The 22910-nt window shown below is 33.9% G+C and overlaps 1 protein-coding gene across 12 annotated transcripts in view; it reads right to left on the reverse strand.

The window, feature by feature from the left end:
- The window catches only part of EXOC6 (exocyst complex component 6), a 93534-nt gene that overhangs the window by 37571 nt on the left and 33053 nt on the right, over positions 1-22910 (reverse strand). For 7 of the 12 annotated variants that reach the window (XM_065671918.1, XM_065671919.1, XM_065671924.1 and 4 more), the window contains exons 8-18: positions 22689-22757; positions 20934-21017; positions 20801-20847; positions 20298-20418; positions 18302-18373; positions 17538-17635; positions 16188-16293; positions 12592-12701; positions 11451-11562; positions 9837-9971; positions 4513-4692 (exon numbers count right to left, since the gene is read on the reverse strand). In XM_065671918.1, the coding sequence (XP_065527990.1) occupies positions 4513-4692; positions 9837-9971; positions 11451-11562; positions 12592-12701; positions 16188-16293; positions 17538-17635; positions 18302-18373; positions 20298-20418; positions 20801-20847; positions 20934-21017; positions 22689-22757 (1134 nt within the window). The remainder of the gene's footprint in view (positions 1-4512; positions 4693-9836; positions 9972-11450; positions 11563-12591; positions 12702-16187; positions 16294-17537; positions 17636-18301; positions 18374-20297; positions 20419-20800; positions 20848-20933; positions 21018-22688; positions 22758-22910) is intronic. The other 5 variants (XM_065671921.1, XM_065671922.1, XM_065671929.1 and 2 more) reach the window with 1 other exon arrangement.

Raw genomic sequence — 22910 nt, forward strand, 5'->3', positions numbered from 1 at the left:
AAGAGAACCATTAATAACTGCATGACTCTCAAACTATAACCTTCCAAAAGGAATGTAGCCTCTGTGCTCTGCGTAGGTGAAATTCTGCTAGTGTCTGGTTGTGACATAACCAGCACACTGATACCTATTCTACATTAACAGGAAGTACTTCTACACAAAATAATCAATATTCATAGTGTTCAAAACACCTATTAGCCTGACAACTCAACATCAGGCTGAGTATTCAAATTATAGAAACGTTCACTGGAGTAAACATCAATGTCATCTAGTCCAACCTCCTACCCAAGTGGGACTGTTACCAACATGATTTCAGGTCCGTTGTCCTTTATTCTGGCTGAGCCTTCAAAACAACCAAAGAGAATTCAACAGCCTCACTGGGGAATCTTCTCCATCACAGCACTCTCTTTTTGCAAACTTTTTTCTTAATATCAAAGCCTCACCTCACAAGCTTCTACCTGTGACCACAGTCACATGTGGATTTGTCTGTCCTACCAGGAAGAGTTTGGCTCCATCACCTCTGTATCTGTTCTTTAAGAGGCTGTAGGCTGCCACTGGATCTCCCTCTCCCCACCCTTCTCTTTAACAGACTAAATAATCCACCTCCCTAAACCTTCACTTGTAACTCGTGCTCCAGGGTTCTAATAACTTAGAAGCCCACTGTAGATCCTCTTTCCAGATTCATGGAGCTACTACTCAACCAATTGTTTTTCAGATTACAGCAATGAACAGGGTTATTCACATACTGTGTACTTTAAATGATGTACAATTTGTTCACTGGAACAGTGAACAAAGTATGTATTTGTTGCTGTACACTGATTAAGATTCTACCACATAATTAGAAAAAAATATCAAAAGTTTAGAAATTCAGTATTCAGAATCACTCTTAACAGGATAATATTAATTTCAAGACTTTCATTATCATGGAAATGTTTACACCAAATCAAAATAAATTCTTCATACAAAAACTGATGACCTGAAAATAATCAGGGCATGAAAGAATTCTTAAATGCAATTCATCATCTTGGAAAAAAATTATAAAAATTGAGTACACACATTCCCTTAGCCCCAGACAGATGTAGCAGAGAAATGATGGAACTTTCACTGATTCTTTATTCTATCACTTTACCCTTATTCTGTATGCATGTCTCATGGCTGCATTTTGATACCTGACCTTTCTTCCAAAAGGCCTCCTAGTCTTTTCTAAATTATCTCGTTTGGGATGCAAAGCACACCACACCAACCTTCTGCAAGGTTTTTAGGGCTCCTGCTGTCCCAGTGTATGAAACCTCAATGTTAGTCCTTAACTTGATCCCTGCATGCAACCACACAAGTATGCAGTAAGTCATCAGCAAAAGAGATGATTTAATCATTATTAAATGATTAAAAATTGAAGCAATAAGCCTGCAGGCAGTTCATAGTTTTTCAGTTCACATGCTTTTTCTTCATCTTGCATCTACTTACCGACATAGCTGCATGGTCATTGTTGTTATTCTGAGAAGGAAACCAGTAAGGCAATCAAAACAAAAAAATTAAGATGTACTGTCAACATCAAAAAAAAAAAAAAAAAAGCGTAAAAAATTGGTGGCAATAAAAGGTAATAAAAAACTTCTAAAAAGAACAATTACAGGTACATAATTCCTTAAATTACTTTTTTTTTTTTAACCTGTGAAATTATATAGTATTTTGTTGAGGCATAACAAAAATATTAGTATTTTAAAAATACTAATTTGGCAATAAAATGTTTTTCTGTAATAAAGAACAGCATGCTAAAACATCATAAATTACAAAGTGTCTGTTGATATGCCTTTACAGAAAGTTTTCATGGTAAGAAATCACGTATTCCAAAATACTTAGGTTAAAAAATGCCATGTTCACTATCTTGGCTTACAGAGGTTATCTGTATGTCATTAACATACTTTGTTCAAGTAATTCTTAGAATGGCTCTGGACAGTAAGAATCTAAATGTAATACAGCCCAATCAATTTTAACATAAATCTAATGGTAATATAACTGCAGGGTGGAATAAAGCTATTTTCTTTTCCCCAACTGCTTCTTAAGTGCAGTAAACAAGCATGGGAGAAAACTAAGATGTAAAACTTAAGATTAAAAAACAGAAAGCTTTAGAGACAGAAGACATTTTCAGTGAGTCAGTAGAGATATCAGACCCCAACTAAGTTGTGACACAAAGTGTGCAGATTCAGTAACACTGAGGTCACAGTCTACACGATTTGAGATCTCTAATATTCCAATAAACATAGTACAAGTTGTATGAAACAGATATGTAACACAAAAAATATTTTTTAAAAGTTATGTTTACATTGGTACAGAAATACTTCAGTATAGCCCCACAGAGAAGTACAAAAGGAGACACATCCCTGTGCATTTATGCAGCTTACACATACATCTAAAATTCAGCAAGACTCTAACAACAGGAACACAATGCCCACAAGAAAAAAACCACATTAAAGCATATATTATAGCACTTCTACAGGAAGACTTATCGAAGAGAAACTCAGTGACCCTTAAACAAGACTACAGAAAGCTAGTACAGCCAAACTAGTGCTACTAGCCCTACCACAATGCCCTCTAACATGATCAGATATGCTAAGGCAGGAAGAGCTGAGCTTCCTCTACTTGTTCTCCTCTTTTCCTTACTAAAACTATGGTGAATGGCTAGGACTTCTGTTCTTTGATTTCTAATTACGGCAAAGTTTCTAAGAAACTACTTTGAGCAGTAGGATGTTTCTTCCAGCCACACAAAAATTACTACAGAAATGATACTGTGACATTAATGGCATAATCCATTAATGAAAAAGAATACTTAAACTATTCCAAATCTCAACTATAGCAGATGACAATCTAGCTTAGTTTAGCACTTCAAAGTGCCTGCTATTTTAATGAGTTATGGAACCTAGTTCTGGTCTTATCTTTGAAAATGCTTTTACTATAAAGCTTTTCTTAATGAAAATAACTTACTAATACAAATCTAACCAGAATCACCATAATGAAGCTGTATACACATTTTCATAAAACCTCCACAGCTCATGCACAATAGCATTCATAGGACTGTATGTTTCTGCAACTCATCAGGCCAGAACAGACAGCAATACACAGGGTAAGTAAAAAATTACCAGAACTCTCTCGCCAGTCCAGACTAGTTGTCCATATAGCTCTACATCTGCCTGTTACCTGACCAGAGTGTGAAATTACAAAATAACCTCTTCATGGGAACTAGCTTTCTCCAAAGGCTGACTTGCGCCCCCAGGCAGAAATTTCTATTCCTTTCACACTTTCAAAGTCCTAATGCCACAGCTGGTTCTTTCCATCACTCATAACATTATTTCTGAACACCTGTATCACAACCTACTTTCATGACAGACTTCTGTAGATATTCCTCTAGAAGTTGCATACCCCTTAACAGTTATATGTATATGACCATTGAGGAGCAGTGCCATTTGTTCACACTGCTTCATATGTCAAGTTACAATGAATGTAAAACTATCTAACAAACTTGCTATTCTTTATAAAAAAAATCACAACTGATTTGCCACAGAAGTACATGTCTTATGTGTCACACTCACATCAATATTATGTAATACATTGTGAGTGGTTTATGTCTTTGAGTCAGTAAAAAAAAAAAAGAGACAGAAGAATCACAGCCTCTTCACATGTGATTTAGAAGACCAGATAAGCCTACACTGCCAGCAGCTTCAACACCTTGCTGTGCACATAAATAAATGACCTTTTACTTCAGTCTGAAGACTCAAAACATTCTATGCATTGAGGAATTATTGTTATAGGCATTGCATACGGGTAAAGCATTCAGACATCAGTGTGACAGTAGCAACTAAGGACTGATGAAAAGCAGATGTAGCTTGAAAGACTTACTGAAGTTACTCTGGACATATAAAGCTATAAACTATTATGATGATAAATCAAACTAGAAATAGTCTTTTTTGTCTTAAAGCAAGTGGAAACCAGACAATACCCTTTTAGCTGGGACAAAATAATTCAGGATATATTTGAATATGAACCAATGAAGCTCAGTTAACTACAATCAAATTACTTTTAATGACCAAAACTATTTAGCTAAAAACCCCCAAATCTTGGAAAATACAAGACCTCCATAATCTTCTGCACAAATGCAAGATTTGCACCAATTCTGCATTGCTTGGATCAATGCATGTGTACAGAGAACCAATATGGTTAATTAAACAGGCCATCTGATACCTTACAAAACTGCATGAGTTTTTACACTATTTGTAAATTAGTTGTTGTTAACAATATTACTAAAGTATTTGAAAATATTTTCTAAGTATTACCATGGTTAAGCATCATCAACACACTGAAACACATCTGAAAATACATTTGTTCTGAAAAAGAATTTAAAATACATCTGCCAGCATGTGCACAATTCAAAAAATCACATCTATCTTCAAAATCTTAGTAATTTAAAATAAAATGAAATAATGCTCCAATAGTTTGAAATTAAACTTAATTTTGAACACTTACAGGTAAATGAGTAAAAACTTGAAATGTGCTTCTTAAGAAGTTAATAAGGTCCATTAAGTACCCACTGGCTCTTCCATCTGATTCAGACATTGTCCAATCATAATCAGCAATCTGAATAAATTCATCTATTTTTTGGTTAAGTTTTGTGTATATTTCTCCTTCTGCAGCATGCCTTGCATCCTGGAAAAAAGTAAATTAAAAAAATCATGTGCAATTCAGAGTTCAAAATATTATTAGAATGCAGATAAAATTATCCTCATTGATGAAAATGAAGTCTTGCATTTTTCTCAGACTCAAAACATGTTTTATTGAAATCAATATTTTAACTTCTGCTTTACAGCAAGTCTGAGATTGTGGGTTTTAAAATACTCTCATAATGTATAAGAGTGTTTATAACAGAATATATCTACAGAATAAGCTAAATTCTCAGAGACAAATTAAATGAATTTGAATTTGGAAACAAAGTAGTCACTTCACACTCTTCACAACAATCACCTTTAATTCAGCCTTACAAATTTATCAACCTTGACATCGAGTTTATTTGCCCTTTTTTACAAAGAATATAATAAAATAACCGAATTATTCTATCTGTTGTGGCTAGAGGTCCAGCAGTCATATGATTTTTATGTAATTAATGTCTTCAAGCTTCACATCTGATGAATACTCATAGTTTTTCGTCCTCCTTTAACTTATCCTGGTCATCACACACCATGATTCAGAGCACTCCTGTACTTGCCTTCCGTCCCTACTTTTTTTTCCTGCCACCACATAGATTCTACTTTTTGGAACACGAAAGAGGTAAAGTCTAGCATTTACTGTGAAGTGAGTTTATGATGCTACCTATCTGCCTTATTTGTTATGGGAACATCCTCATAGATGCAATGGGATCTGTGTACAGCTGCTGATGAGGTGTATCTTGCTGGAAAGATATACTTTTGCCAGCCTGGGTTTTAAAAGGTACTCAATAAATTCTATGTTCTAATTTGGTCTCAAGTTGATGCTTTCTTCACTGATTTTGAGAAACAATTCATGTAAGACATTTGATTTAAAGTGAACTGGTCAGTTGCTGAAGGCTTTTAGAGAGTAAAAGTAGGCTGGATATACTGGAGCAACATACAAGTAGACAAGATTCTCATTTCTAGTTTCCTTTGGGAGAAAGCAGTCCAAAATGATGTCACTTCAGAAAGGTGTAAATAAGAAAGGCCAAAAGAAAAATGAGGAAAAAAACCCAATAAAAATTATCTGATCTTAAAGATGACATCACAATGAGTGTGTCAAATTCACTCTTTAGTCGGGCACTTCAAGTGGAGGCAAGAAAGAATATGGCCCTGCCATGCATAAATATCAAAGCACAATTTCCCAAAAGTAATTTTTTACTTCCAAACCAACTTGTAAAATCTCCACTGAACCACCCTCCCAATTCAACACACAAGAATCTGTTAACATGTCAAATAAAGGAATATGCTAACATCCATTATTTTGTAGATGGCTATGACTATAAGTGCTTCAATTAAAGTCTAGTCTATATTTAAATTTTCTAATTAACAATGGGACCTCAATTTGAACTTACAATCTATTACGATGGGACTTGCAAATACATACGCTTGGCTTTAGTGCAGTTGCTTGGATTTTTTGTTTGCTTGGGTCTGGGTTGTTTGGTTTGTTATTTTGGTTTGGTTTGTTTTTTTGTTTAAAAAATAAATCATTTATAGAGCAGTTGTACCATCTTTACCAGTTAGGGTGATTTACTGGTGATGGTAAGACTAATCTTTCAGGTTTTGTTTTGGAAGCCTGTTTTTGGCTACCTTGTATTTTGCTTTGGTTATTGGTTTACAATTTGAGCAGTGTGCTGCTGCCTGTACATTGCTCTGTTCCCTGAGAAAACCATAAACAGATGAGCATTTGGATTTCAAACCCAAAAGTTACTTCTGAGAAGTAGCACTGTGAATCCCATGCTTAAGTCAAGAATGAGTTAGCAGTATTCAGATTTGGAATGGCTCGTAGAGGCAGATGAATCAACTCCATCTCTTCTTTTATAAAATGGTGATGGAATTGCATCAAAGCCTTTACAAAGCTCACCAGATTTCCCCCCTATTATAAAGTGAAAAGGGCAAATTATATGGTTTTGTTAAGTGGCTTTTCCCTCCGATGTCCTGAAGCCTTGCACAGGATTTGATGTGCTGTATCTGGCTCTCCAACAGCCATTAGACAGCTTAATGCTGAGACCCTGGGCCCCCAAAATGTCTATCAATTAGATCTGCAAATACATCCATTTATTCTCAGTATGGCTGCTGATTTAAACAAAGGAAAACAACAGCCATCCAAAGATGGCTATAAATACTAAAAGCAACAGAATTTTTTAATACGATAAAATGAAACAAGTTTTGGTGGACTTTTTTTGGGTTGTTTGGGGTTTTCTTTTTGTTTTAATTTCCACCCATGTGAAACAATGCTTGGAGAGTTTGAAGGACACCTTAAAATGAGATTTTACATACAAAAATAAAATGAGTAAAGCAGCCCTCTAAAATAGTAGCCATGAAATAGGTCTGAAGGCTTCAATTAAAAAAATACAGTGTAGATGTACTTCTTAAGATCACCTAATGGAATGTAAATGTGATCAATGCTGCTAATAAAAGGAGATTTTTGACCACTCAGAAAGAATGGAGGGGACATGATTTGCCACCAGGAGATGAATTTAATAACAGTAGAACATACCAAACTATGTGAGGGCCCAGCTGGGGAACTGCAAGCAGTTTTTCATCAATATTGGGGGTGGGGAGGGAAGAGGGATTAACGAGAAAAGAATTTTCTACTATAAGTGGAGAACGTTGTGTTAACAAGTTCTCCATGGAAAGAGATGGGAGAGACACCATAGAAAAAATTCTTATGTGTTTGACAGCTTTCATTCTGTATTTTAACAAAATGCATAGATACCAAGCTCTCTCAACACATAATACTATATACTGTGATTCTCTCCAATAGAACTTAGTTTACAGAATAGTTAAACAACTTACAGAGCATGATCAATCAGCACAAAATGTAATACAAACTTTCAACTGCATTTCTTAAATAAAATTCAAGAATAAAGAACATCTTACCTCTTAATGAAATCAAAGACTATGGCTGCATTAAGCATTTTGTCTGAATGTTAAAGAGATTAGGAATTGGCCTTACACAAAAATACTTATCGATACACAAATTCAAAGACACACATGCACTATCAGTACATAACAAGCAACTAGACAGCTTGTAACTTAAGGAAAGGGCAAAATTAGTAAAATTACTGGTAGGGCAATGGTAACCTAACTACAGTTGCTAGGACAGAACCTTTCTGTCTTTCCTTATTCATTAAATCCTTAGCAAAACAAATGACAGTTAATGGGAAAATTGTTGGCAATCAACTGGAAATATAAAGTGACTTGCAATGATGATGTCTTACTTAACCTCACCCACCTTTTAACATCAATGCCAGAGGGGATATTATAATAGGATATGCTACATATTGCAACAAGAGAAAAAAATGAAGTACAGAAAACAGAACTATTCTCAATAGGATTAGTCTTCTTTATCCCATAAATACAAGAAATCACCCTCCTTTGTTTCAGTGTACAGTGAAAAAAAAAACCCAAATACCTTAAGTTGCAGCTGCTTTGGAATCCCTGATGACTTTTTGTTCTGTTTCTCTTAAAAAAGCTTTCTGTATAGAAACCACAAGCAACTAAGAAGGCAACGCATTGGCTGAATTAATGGCACAAGGTAGCCTATACAAAATGATTCTGCTTTGAGAAAGTTTTCTTCAGAAAGAAAACCCCAAACAAGCCCCCAGGCACACACAATTTGCTTAAATTCTAAACAAAATAAAAGCTACTTAGCCAGACTCAGTAAATTAAATAATTTCTACCACATTTTATGTATATAAGTGCCAAAACTTGGTCCTTTATGTGCAGAACCACCTGATGCTTGAAAGAAGTACCTGGTGCGCAACCACAACCAGAACATGAAGAATCTCTAGGCATATCTACACCTGTCCCCAGTGCCACAGCACAGGAGGGTTAGTGGTGTAGAGCCTGAGATCAAACCACCTTTGCACTCAGCATAGCTAGTCCAGCTATTGGGATCTTGGGTTAGAGCTTACTAAGGTCATTATGACATAAACTTGTCCAAGCAAGGATCAAAATTTTGATTAATTTATCTTAGAGATAAGTCTCATTGTGAGTTACCTGACATTATGTGTATAAGTTGTCTTCAGCAATTTAATTTGTATGTGCAGGTTTCTCATTAACAGCACGTGTCTGCCTTACAACCGAACAAGGACTAAGGCCTTTTGAATAATGCTGTGGAGAGAGACTTCACAGACAAGGGTATGGTTTTTGCTCTGCAAGGACATCAGATATGACTATACAAGTACTTGGTATTTTTGCTTTAGTTTCCTCTTTTCAAAATCCTTCAGAATTTTTATATAGACAAATGCAAGAACAACTAGGAGAACTTCACCTACTAATGAAATGAGAAGCCATCTATAGAAAGAAAACTACAACTTGTTTTATTTTAGGATTATTTTACACTTGGCTTACAAATGCTGCCATGCTAAATGTTGAAATTACAGTTAGCTATGCTGAGTATCCATCACCTATTATTTGCTTGAATTTTTTGAGATACAAGCTTAAGCACTTCTGCCATTTCTGAAAATATCAGAGAAAATACAGCTTGTATAGATAAGCAGCTGCTATTATTAGAAACGGCAATTTCGGATGATCATTTTAATAAGTATTATTGTGTATAGACAGGACATGTAAATAAAAAAGGAATTCTATAAAAGATAATTGAATAATTTATGGCTTGTAGCACAGTGTTAATACTGCTTTTACGCTACTACTTTTATAGTACTAAATTACACAACTTGAAAATTAAAAACATTACATTGTAAAATAAAAATGAACAATACAAATATTTTAGATTAAACTAGCTGGTTTGCTTGATTCCATTCAGAAAGGGGGGATGTTACACAAACTGGGGCTTAATCTATTCAAAGTTTCTGGTACAGTTAAGCTTAACTTGTCATTTTGTAACTTGAAGCATCTGAAAATGAACGTTGATGCTTCTTACATACTGACATATTTCAGATCATACTGAAAACACAAAAGATAGCGTTCACCTGCTCCATGATACAAATTAATTCTGAACAGTTCAGAATTGTTTTAGAGTAAAAAATAAGAAAGCGTGCAGCTTTGCCCTCACCCCCTTTTGTTTTAAAATGCTTCATTTATGATGATTTTAATGTAACTTTTCGGACATAGTCGTACAACAGTAGACATATATCCTACCTTAAATGTAGAAAGCCCATAAAGTCTTGCAGTGTGAACTGTCACTTGTGAAATATTTGTAATGTTGGATATAAAATCCTCAAGGTATTTACAGGCTTGTTCCAGATGTGTTGTGTTTATGATGATTTGAACAAGCTACAAGAGACAAAAAATTCTTGTAAAAATTCCTTTTATCACCCATTGTCATTTGATTTTGTAAATTTTCAGAAAAAAATTATTTCAGAAACAATGCTGCTAGAAAATAATTACAGTATTTTAGGATACCACATATTATCTGTTAGTTCTCAAGTTTGCTTGCAAATACTGCTAAGGAGTAATACTATAGTTTACATACAAATGCTGCCATTTTAAAAATGAACACTGCAGATACCTACTCTGAAATAAATCAGTTTTACAGTTAAATCAGTATTACAGTTAAAAAAAGAAAAATATATTGCCAAAAGCAAATAATTGATTTGTACCCTAAATACATATTTTTTTAAAAAATACTGCTATTTAAAAAAACATGTATTTCATAATATTGTCAGCACAATGACACATTCTGAAGTTAGGGAATTTAAAAAATAAAGTTGTCAGCTCCTTCTCCCCCAGCAATGGCAACAACCTGCCTGTAAATGGTACAAATGTCTTTATAAGCACATTTGGTTTACAAATTAGACAATGTACATAATGCATTGTAACTGAGGTACCAGCATATTTGTATCTTAATTCTCACTGCATACTCTCTGTTTTAGTGAACACTAATGTAATGCTTGGTAAATTTAGTTTCCTCTTTTTAACATTTTTCTGATTAAACATATTGACTTGATAATAAAACACCTCAAAAAATACTAGCGAAATTATTTTCATATCCTTGAAAATATTCCTGTACTGACTTCAAGAACATAAAAAACTGTCTCAGAAATATTGTATGACTTGTCTTACTAACATAGCAATATACGATTTATAGAGCTTTTTTCTCCTCATCATCATCTTGATTTCATCTATACATGAGGTTCTTGCAGTTTAAAAATGATGTTCAATACAACTTAATGCTGCTCTAATAGCAATAGTCTTAAGTCCTTCTCAGCATGTTTGAGTAGGTACCTGCTCTCTCCTGACGTTGCATGTACCTGCAGTGAATGTTCAGAGTAATTTACTGCCTCACCCTGTCTTATTCTGTTGAATAAACAAATCAAACCAAGAGTCTTGACGAAAAAAACCCCAAACCATGGACAAACCCACAGAAGTATTCTAATTACAGCTGCTATAGAAAACGTTTTGTGTGTTACATCAAACTTGAGATTTTAGATTCCTTTATCTAGTAGGTTTAATCTGAAACTTTATAGTTTATGCTTTCTACGTATGTTCTTCTCCCCTCCCCCCTTCTTTTTTTATTGGAAGAAAAGAAACTCAACAACGTGGTACTAATTGCTATACAGGAGCCAAACACACAAACTACGCAACCAAAGTAACAGTCTTTGCCTTATCTTATGGCAAATCTCTGTTTATCATAGGGGATACACTACTTGGTTTTATTACACAAATCTTAATACCACAGTATATCTACATTTTCAAGAATAGTTTTAGCACTAATTAAAAAGCACAGTTTTGAGTACATGTTTTAAAACTTACCTCTGTCAAACCTATATGAGGTTTTTTAATTAGGTTCTGTAAACAACTACTTAGAGTTCTTGTAAGCAGCAAATTTGTAGATTTTCTGAGCATATCATCTATTTCTGTTGAACTGAAAAAAATATATTCATTTTTATAATTCTGTTGTACATGACAATACTTTGACAGTAATCCTTACTATTTTTTTTTTTTCTCCCTGCAAAGGGAACTTTTAATGTTAAGAATCCCTATGTGCATTTCTGGTTGCTTCAAGTCTTCTGTGATCTAACACACACAATGCCTCTTTCACTTAAGAAATTAACTAAATTTCAACACAAGTAAAATCTATTATTTTTCGATTCTGAACATGTTTATTGACAAAGCAGTTTGGAAAAAGTAATTTGTGGGTTTTAATGAGTTACTAAGAAGGTCAACATGAGCTCATTAGTACGTGTAAATTATAAACAGTATCAATTAAGAATGTCTGAAAGCGAGTCATTTACATCTTTAACAGTGCATAAGTGGGTGACTGGCTACAAATACCTTCCAGACTTCAGATCTGTGAATGTTATTTTATGCAATTAAAACTAAGCTTTTGAAGGCCACAAAAAGAAAGGAAATGGGAGAACTGTGATGTTTTCCATCAGAAAAAGGTGGGATGGAAGAGGGAATGAGCATGCAGACAGCATGTTTTGTTGCAGAAGAAATAATTGCTAAGGAAACTTCAAGCACTGAGAAGGGAAAGACTGAAATAATCAGGGATGCTACTCAATTATTTCTGAAATGGTCAGCATCAAAGTGTATTTTTCCAAGCTTACATGCTTTGTTAAATAAATAAAATATCTAGATTATATGACAAGTCAATACTGTTTAAGAAAAACCCAGTAGTGCTTTAGACTGTTTACTGTGCCAAGCTATGTTCACCCATACAGATGTAGACATATTGTATACAATATACATACACACATATGGAATATTTATTATAGCATGGGGAAGAATAAATTAAATAAAAATAATTTTATATGCAAATTATATGTACATTAGGAAACATCAAGTACAAAAGAAAATATATTTTCATTTTAATACATAATTTTTAGATCACCTGGAAGTTATAGGTGCATACATATTTACCTATGGTTGCACTCCTGATACTTAAGCTTACCTGCGGTGAAGTGACTCTGAAAATTTAAGGCTTGCATAAATAAATTCCTTAACCTGGATATAAATCTGAGGCACTGACTGAGACATTGGAAGCTTCTTTGGAAAGGATTGCTGTGAAAATAAAAGATAGTATTATCTTACACTTGAAACTGATTCTAAGGAGAGCTTGATGTTAAATGCAACAATTAGAAAGCTGTTTAACACTATCAGTATTTTAATCTAGTTTAAGCTTTTCTCATTTTCATCAAACAGTGGTATGCATTGAGCTGATTCTATATCTGTTTAAATAGTTTATATATGACATAGATTTGTATCACTTATTTAAATTATGATAAAGATTGGAGATTTTATGTAATTTAAGACCCCATAGAAAGCAATTTACAAGCACACATTAAAAAATGTCTGAAATTGCTTTTAATCTGAACAGATAAAACAGATGTAAGTGGGATAAGAGATTAAAAAATGCAAACGCTTTTTTCTAGGAAAGCAGGGGAAAAAAGCAGCATTTGAGAAGTTCAATATATCTGAGGTTTTCAAAGTAACTTGAGAATATTTAGGCACGTATATTTATGATCCTATATTTACTTTCTCCTCGTGGTTCACAGACTTAAAGCAGTTTGAACTATTTTCAACAACTGGGATTAACACGTGGTAAATTATAGTGTTTAATTTTGAAGCTGAGAGCTGCTACTGTATTTGGGAGGACAAAAGAAAGAAACTCAACTAAATCTACACATACCAAATAGGTATTTCTGCACTGAATACGCAATTTTTAAATCTGCAAAACAATTAATTTTCTGTTTAGGGCTAAGGCATAAGAAAAATAATTAAGAACTGGTATCACCCCTGACGAATTACACCATAAAAAAATAAAAAAACATTAACCAACAGCAGCTCAATGCTAATGCATAAAAAAACCCAAAAAACAAAACAACAACAAAAAAAAACCCAACCAAGACAAAACAGATTACCTTGACATTCTTCTATTTATACCTCTTTATTTAAGATTAGGTGGTGTGACTAGTATGTGGTGTGCCAGGCTTTCATGCCATTCAACAACAGCAAACGTTATTTAACAAGAAAATTTACTTCGAATATGTGTTCATCTGATTTAAGCAATTAATTTTTACAGATAGAACAAGTGCTATCACATACAACTATTTCAAATTACTACAATATTTTGTCAGCAGGGCTTGAGTTTCAACCTTTGTCTATTCAATGATCTAGGAGAAGTAATTCTTTATTTTCTACAGTGTCTGGCCAATGCAGGAGGACAAACACTTTCTGGCTGATTATGCAAGTAGGCAGCAAAAAACAACCAAAAAAAACAAAACAATAAAAAGCTACAACCAATTGTCTCACTTCTAAATACAGAAAAGGAATAAAATTAGATTATATAATCAACACATGATAGTTCAGCACATTCAGTCTAAACAGCACAGTGAGGACAAGACTGGTTTGTCCACTCAGATTGGATTTGCTATGTTAAATATCTAGTAGCTCATAATTCTTCCTAATGTGCTGCAAGCAATTCCCACGATAAACTTACCTGTAAAATCTGAGTGTGATTCATCCTAACCTACAGTTAAAAATGAGACACTCACTCACATCCATCTCTTTTTATACTAAATGTAGAGAAACAGACATTTTCAAAAGTGAAATTCCTCTTAATCTGTAAAACGCATCAGAGATGCATTAAATGGAATTAGCCCTCTGGGCTGTCTATTTCTTTCTATGAACTAGCCTGAACCTACACTATTTTTCTTTAAACATCAAAATGTAGATTAAATTAACCCATCCAATAGGACCTCCCAGGGCCTTACAGCCTGAGGCAACAACAGAGGACTGAAATGGACAGGATGATAAACAGGAACCAGTAGAAATGATGTTGAAACATTCATAAAGTTTCCCTTCCTTGTGGATTCCCTGCTATCTAATAACATAAGGTAACACTGCAGTCTTTTTTTCAACAAGGATACTTAATGATTCTTCCTCTTCTATTTCACTGCCTAGTTGACAAAACTTTTAGGAGCTCAATTATCTTTGAGACTTCTGCCCCTTTGCTGAATCTGGCTGAAGTCAACTAAACTGCTACAAAAATTGCTAGGACACAAGAAAAAAACCTCACTGCCTGATTTCTAATGATGCCTTTCGCCTTTTCATACATATTTCAAAGCTCTTTTCAGAGATATATAAAAAAAAAATGTTTTCTGTGCTTTACAGATGAATGAACCGGCACAGAGAAATGTGAAATGACTTCATAGTACCATACAGCTGGTCAGTGATAAAGTTTGGAACAGAATCCAACCTGATTCACAGCTTTACTCTCAAATTCATCAGCCCAAAAATTAAACATCAGTGAAATTCTGCACACAAAATACCTACAAAAAGTGCTGCTCACTACAAATTAGAAACCTCTCTCTGTGTCATAAACCAAAATTAAAATTGTTGGGTACAGAGAATACATCTTCCTTCTCATGAAATAAGAGCTAAAGCTTTGTATTAATCATACATACGTGTAACTACACATACTCTTGCACATTATGGCCATGCACACATGCTAATACATCAGAATGAGAGGAGATAGCAGATAGAATTATTTAGTGCAAGTTTAAAATCTCCGCAATTTATTAGCAAACTATGGCATGGTAAATAATACCAGGGGTGTGGCATAATTCCAATCCTGTAAGGGATTTCCATTCTGTTTATCTTATTTTAGTATTATAATGACCAGGTAAATTAATCTGATAGTGGAAAGCGTCCAGAAAGCACTTTGGAGCCTTATTCAATAATTGGCATAAACCCCACCTTTAATTTTTCATCTTCCCTGAAATACTGGATTAACAACATGCATGCTACATTTGCTTGTTAGATATCCACTGAATCATAGAATTAAAATATCTTTTTGCTTTTGCAGGTATTTGTAGCAACTCTAATTGGCTTCCTTTTGCAACATTTACTTCCCCTATCATGTGGTTCTTGGATTTAGTTCCCCTCTACAGACTCCATCATGAGACTGTTTTCTTCACTGGTATTACCAAAATCATATTTGAATAGTAGAAAACAATTAATCACCAGTGAAAGAATGGCTGAGGCTGTGAAAAACGATCCTATTGGAACCCTAGCACATCAGAAATATTTTCAGTCTGTTAATGTTTATTTTGCCCCACATGCACAAACACAAATCAATTTAAAAAGTGAATTATGAAAGTTGCTATCTATAACTGATCCCTGTTTTACATGTATTTTTGCAACACTACAGCACATGAGTTATTAAACCAAATGAGTTGCAACTAAAATTTATCTAAAGACAGGCTGTATTATAATTACATAAAGACTGTATCAATTAAACTGTATTATTAATTTGTTTACAAACCAATGGGTTTCATTATTCACTCAAACATCAGAGCAAATTACTAAGCTTTAATTTGCATATTTACTTATGACTAGATAATTACACACAAAGAAGGTGATTTAGCTTCTTAATCTACCTAACTTCTCAAATTTTAATTGCTTTTTAATTATAAAAATCATTACTGTCCTAAGTACCCTTAACTGGATTTCAGCAAACTTCAATAACATAAAACTTTTCCTTACCTTATCAAGTTCTGGATCTTGAAAAGGAAATTTGCTTATAACTATTTTGTATTCTTCTTCATTTGCCACAGGAATAGGGCTGTAGTTGTCTGCTTCAAAAATATCCCTGGTGAATTAGTTAAAGTGGAAAAAAACCAAACGTAAGTTTATTTACACTATTTTCCAGTGTTAAAACATGCAAATTAATATACGTTTTATTACTATGCTTAGGTGTGCAGCTTCAAAAACTTAAGAGCTATACTTGTCATAATTTCAGACAACCAAACTATTTTTAGTTGAATTTGAAAGCACCTTGTATATACTTTTCATGTTGTGCCTAATCACAGAAAAGTAGCTGAAAGCATTTTGATATGTATGACTCAAAGCATAATACAGCAAAGGAACTTGAGATCAACTTGTCTACTCCAGGGTAAACCATAATGAGATACTTATTAACTATGGCAGCCTACACTTTGCCTACAATAAAGTAGATATACAGCGTGCCTCACTTAGGTAGCAGAGGGTACATATAACCCCAAGGAGATAAATTAGAGAACTTTATCTAGGCATGTGGCCACAGTGTTAAGTACCCTCTGGACTCTTTTACTAGTCAAATGACTATGTTAGTCATTTGTATTCTAGACTAAGATTCTAGAGAGCTTGAGAATCTGAAGTGCTTAATTTAATTTTAAGGTTTTCTGTATTACAATGTAACATATTTTATGGTAAGCAATTTCGGCACATTTAGTCATCACACCCTATCTGCAAACAGGCTTTGGTGTACAACCCCAGCCTGCTGGATTTACAATTCACTCTACCAAATAATTCCAAGGAATACGTGGAAACCAATCTGCATTTTAAAAAAAACCACAAAACAACAACAACAGCAACAAAAAAACCCCCCAAAAAACAACACAAAAACCAAAACCAAAACACCAAACCAAAAAACCAAACAAAAAAACCAAACACGAAGTTGTACTGGCAATGTCAGTAGTCTGTCAGGGAGGTACATGTATCAGCTAGCTGTAAACACTAAGATAACCTATATTAGGACCCTAATGCCCTATTGCAATAACCTAGTGTTATTAAGTTCCTAACAAAGAAAAACAGATGACTTTCTCCTGCATGTTTCTCCAGTAATGTCCTTTTGGAGACCTTCCTTCTCTCCAGTAACTACAGAAGCAGTACCCAGTGGCTCTTCTAGATATTAGTTACATATGATGAATATCTTAGTCCTGTCCAACCTGAAATTCATACACAATACTGAGTTAATCAACTCTTCCACAATTACAACACTATTAAAAAAAAAAAAAAAGTCAGACAAAACTAACAGATGCAATACAAAAGGCACAATTATTTTGAAATACCAACCTGAACAATACAGACCACTTTTTAAGAAGTGTTTCGTTGTATTGGTCTCTTATCTCAAATAAAAGATCAAACAGTCGGTTCACAGGAAAACCATAGCCCTAAAGTATAAAAATTAAAAGAGTAGATAGTTCAATAACTAATACACCCAATTCCTATCACATGACTTCATGGCTCTGAGATGAAGACAAGACTTCTCATTCAATCTTGTCAGTTCTACAAAGCAATTCTAGTGCTTCAAACACAGCAGTATAATTAGAAGATTATATATTAAATTCTTACCTAATACTTTATCCTATGCTTTCAGTTTTCAAGCAGAAATTTGTCCTATTTCTCTTCAACATTTTAACTTGCTATTTATGCACATAGCCAATCTTTTTTATCAGTCTGTTAAACATTGTAAGAATACTTGCCGGTGTTGTTAATTTGCTCTTTTGGCTAAAGAGTTAATGGTAACTGGAATGTTATTCTTGCTTAAGATCAAAAGTAAAGCATTTATAAAAGACAAAATGTAGACAGATTATAAAACTAACATTAATTGTACACCGTTATGAATAACTGGATGCTAGCTGGATAGCCCAGAATGGATACATCAGTTCAGTTCCTCCTTTTCAGTATTATCACAGCAAGTAATACATATATTTTTAAAATGCTATTGCATACTTTTCTTCTTGATTCATATATATGATTCAGGAAAAGCCAAAGCATTGAGCTTAGCTAAAGGAAGAAACTAAGAATTTTAGTTAAATTACTACTATAGTATGTACCTGCAAAGTATCAGCAAATACTACAATGAGATTCTTCAGTTCCAGAACAAGGTCAGGATCACTGCAATAGGACTGAAAGTGAGAAATTCTGGTTTAGTTAAAAGGATTTAAAGTAATGGACATATGTTCTCAAAGAATATTAGCACAAAAGGTTAAACTCTTCTGCCTTATCTTTTTACCTGACTGACTGGCTTAGTAAAAACTGACTTAGACTCACTTACCTTCATTTAGGCTAGCTATGTAAAAGTAGTTGTTAGATTTCTGTATGAACTATCAGCAGTATAAAAGCTCAGAAAATGTAAACTAAAATACAAGATTTAATAGAAATCAGTATGTTGTACTGAGATTCAAAATCAGCGAATTACATCTATTTTATTGGAATGAAACCATACATCAAAATGCTTTGCTAAACCAACATCAAGAGTTTTCCACAGGAAACACTTTTGAACACTGAGCCTCGATCTAGCTAGTGCTAACTGTGCCACCTCATACAGTCTCCCGGCCATATGGGTAAAACACTAGAAGTTTCTAAATAAGTTCAAATTACAAATTTGATGGTGAAAAGTCAGAACTAAGTAATTTACTAAATAACTGAAATTTGATTTTCAGAGGTGTAGAATCATACAACTCAGGATTTCACCTTAGCTTCACTATTTCATTACTGGATAAAGAAAAAACTTTTGTATTAGAATAATCTAAAGCAGCATAAGAATACAATATTGGTTGGAGTCTATCTACCTGTTTCACCTTTCTTTAATTTTTGCTTTTAGAATACTTTATTAAAGTAAGGGTTTGGTTTATAATACCCCATAAGACAACATACAATTACCTAAAACTTAGTCTGCACTAGGATTATGTTAGCATGAGATCATGACAGAACTGATTTGATGTGAGTTATACATTTTGAGAAGAATTAGTGATCAACTACATGAGAAAATTTGAAGAATTCTTTAGAGATTACATTGCTTTTACTCCTTAAATTACCATATTCTTACTTCACTGTATAAATCCATACATAGACAACTAACTTGAAAAATATCTTAAAAAAATGCTGAACATATCCGCTCAATTGAATTAAAAATTATGAAAACATCTTATGTACCACCGATCAGTAAAGGTCCTATGATAAAATGATGTGAACTTTTTCCCTATTTTTCCTCAGTATATATGAAATGTAAAATATTCCTTGAATTAAAGACCAGTTGTAACAAAAATGAAAATAACCCTCCATAAATGAACTGCTACTAGCAAATATTAAAAAGGGAAAGATAAAACTCTTCTATTTTTTCTGATAGTAAAAATTATACCAATAGTAAACTCTGAAGCAATTTACTATCAGTCAGAGTGAACAATGGTATACATCAGTTTTCACAGAGGGATAGAGAAACAGCATCATTGGAGCATATTCAGCATCATTGGAGCTAAGGCAGAAACATAACTTCAGGAGACACTCTGAATGCACTGAAATACTCAGTTGATACAGATTTTTTCTAATATCTTTATTTCAACATAAACATATTACTACTATAGCATTGAGGAGATAGCTCCAAGGGTTTTGTCGGTGGAGTTTATTTTGGAAACATTGCATTTGGAATGATAATTAGGAACTATTTCCTGGTGGTGCTTTCAGTGCTGAACTATTCAATCTGATCTAATGAAGAGGTCAGTTGAGACTAATGAGGACGGATTGCAATAATAACAGCAGATTAACTCCGCATATTCTAAACTGCTGGACTAAGAGAAGGTTTGGAAGACCCAGTGAGTTGTAAATCAATGAAGGATTATGCAAATAGCCCATGGCTGCGGATCACAGCCTGATACTGTTGGGAAAAACAAAAGCTTGGCAGGCTCCCTCCCAAATCTGAGCAATTTTTAATCACAAGGAAAAGAAAACATGAGAGGGGTATAATTTTTCACTTTGTTACTATTCCAGCTTTAAATATAAGGAACTCTGAAGAGGATTTAAACTGCAACACTGATAAAACGTCTCACTTACTGAATGTGTTCTAAGAACAGCAATGATCTTGGAAAGGGCCATGTTCCAGAGTTCATCAGTATATGTTCTTGTTACCAATCCTTGGGTTACATGTAAAATGTGGTCTTCTACTACAAAGAAACTAAACCAAAATAGTGCTTAAATTATTAAGTTGTTTTCTAATATTAGAGCAAATTCTGCTCTTTCACACACATAGTCAAATCCTTCCCCATTTGAGCAGTGACACTTTGACAGGTCTGGTGTTCTGCTTTGCCCAGCATGAAGTCAAACTGTGAAAAGTTTATTTCATGCCAGCTGGAGCTCAGACTGCTGGAGTGTCCTTGTGGGGCACTACACTAGTAGGATCTGAGTGCTCTTCCCCATTCAGTCCCAGCAACAACCACCCACACAATCTGTGCAGAAACTGAATCTTGCAGAAGAAAGGCTTTGGACTACAGGAGAACAGGGGTGAATTAAGAATCAATACAATAAAACTGAAATAAGTCTTCATTTAGAAAACTTACCCTACAATTTGGCTGAAGTATCTTCTATAGCCTTCTACTGTTTCATGCTTGCAGTGAAAAAGAAAACAAGTTTAGGAATAAAAAACCCACAATCAGCTACAACCCAAGTCAATGCAAAACCAAAAGTATATACCATGCTTGACTGCGGCTGCAGAACTAATCTTGCTTGTTTCCTCCTTTGCTTTCTGTAGTAATTTTCAAATATTTCTCCATCACCCTAAATGAAGACAAAAGTAGTTAAAACAAGAACATTGTTTCAGTATGAAAAAGGCACTTCTTAAATGAAGGGTAGAATTCTCTTAAACTAAGCCACATATTTTGCATTTATTCCACACACAGACCTCCAGCCGACATCAGTGAAGTTTTGCGTGCATGAAATATGCAGAAATCACCTTTTTATTTTTTAAAGTAGCCAACAGGATGTACTGTAAATAAGAATTTTGCTCATGTGGCTACATTTTGTCAAACAGTATTATGCATTTTAAACAATATTTATGGCTTTATATTACAGGCATGTTACCTGTTACTCCATAACTGAAAACCATTGCCTCCTAAAATGTTTCTCCACATTATTCAAGAAACTAACTGTAAAGTTGTATTGTAAAGTTAAGTCACCAAAACATTTCTATGAATATATGATAAGTCTGAACACTGCCCACATTAGTTTTCTGAGGAAAAAAACACGAGGTTTAATATTTTCTTATTCTCTTTGGAACTGATAAACATTATGAGTGTGGATTTGGATTTTTCTCCTACCATGGTCCTTAAAATACAATACCCTCTCTGCCTAATGATTACATTGTGAGGAATTCATGTAACATCCTACTCATCTCATTAAGATGACCATTCAGTAGAAACCATCTGTTCATTTGAAATCAGTTGATTTCATTGACTCATCTACCTACGAATGCAATGTAATTTGTATGCAAGCAGAATAAAGCAGCTTAGCATTTTTTGAAAGGTTTATTTTAACTTCATGAACCTATTATTAGGCCAGTGCTATTTAGAATTCCATTACTTGGACTTATAAAAAAAAAATCTTCAAATCAAATTATTACAAAGATTGTTACTTACCTAACTCCTTTATAAGATATAAAAAGTTTAAATTTAGCATTTTAAGTTTATAACGACAATTTCATCATATTTTAAAATACTGCTAACCTAACAAAATCTAAAAGTGAAAAAGAGACTTTGCTTAAAACAAAAAAAAACATGCTTGAAACTGATATGCAAATCTACTAGAACACTTTCAGTTGCAGCACAACTTTACACAGTGTGCTACTAACACATACTGATCAAACTAACCATCCACCTCCAGCCTAAATATTCAATGCAGTTTTCAGATGCATAAAGCTATTACTAAATTCTAATTCTAATGCCAGATCTCTACTCAGTCCTGACATAAGTGAAAAAGTGTAGCTGATCTCAAACCCACACCAAAAATGGAGATGTAAAATACGACACAGCCTGTCACAATCTCCAGTTTTTGCTTGCTGTTTTGCTCTACTATTCTGATTTCCAAAAGATTCAGACTGAATATTCCTACATTTTGTAATATTGATCATATCCCCACACACATTTGGGTAACATGGAACACTTGGGGGAACTGCAAAAGCAGTAATAGAACTATACAGGCAGACTTGCATATTTTACATACAAGTTTAAGAACACTTGAGTAATTAACATCTTGTGTGTCCCTTATTAGGCATATAAAATAAAACATGCAGTCATGCCCTGAGTATCCATACTTTACCCATCTCAGCTGGTTCACCCAGAATTACTAGTACTAGAAGCAATAGGCTTGCTTGCAAACTATTACAATTGAAAAATATGGAAGTGAACAACTTCAAAAGGTAAAATATCTTTTTGAGGTCCCCTTAATACATACCAAAACAGAGTAGATATGCAAACACCTATAGACTGGAGAAAAGTCTACAAGATCTTGGGCAGTTAACACCTAAAGAAGGAAAGGAAAAATAAAAGTACATAAAGCTTAAAAAGCATATAATCTGCAAAATGTGATACTTTACCAACAGAACTTGTCCAATTAATAAGGACCCCAAGATAGATAGGTTCTATCACAAAATTAATTTCTTGCAAATTAATTGCT

The sequence above is a fragment of the Lathamus discolor genome, chromosome 3 (genome assembly GCF_037157495.1).
Source record: "Lathamus discolor isolate bLatDis1 chromosome 3, bLatDis1.hap1, whole genome shotgun sequence".
NCBI classification, from domain to species: Eukaryota; Metazoa; Chordata; class Aves; order Psittaciformes; family Psittacidae; genus Lathamus; species Lathamus discolor.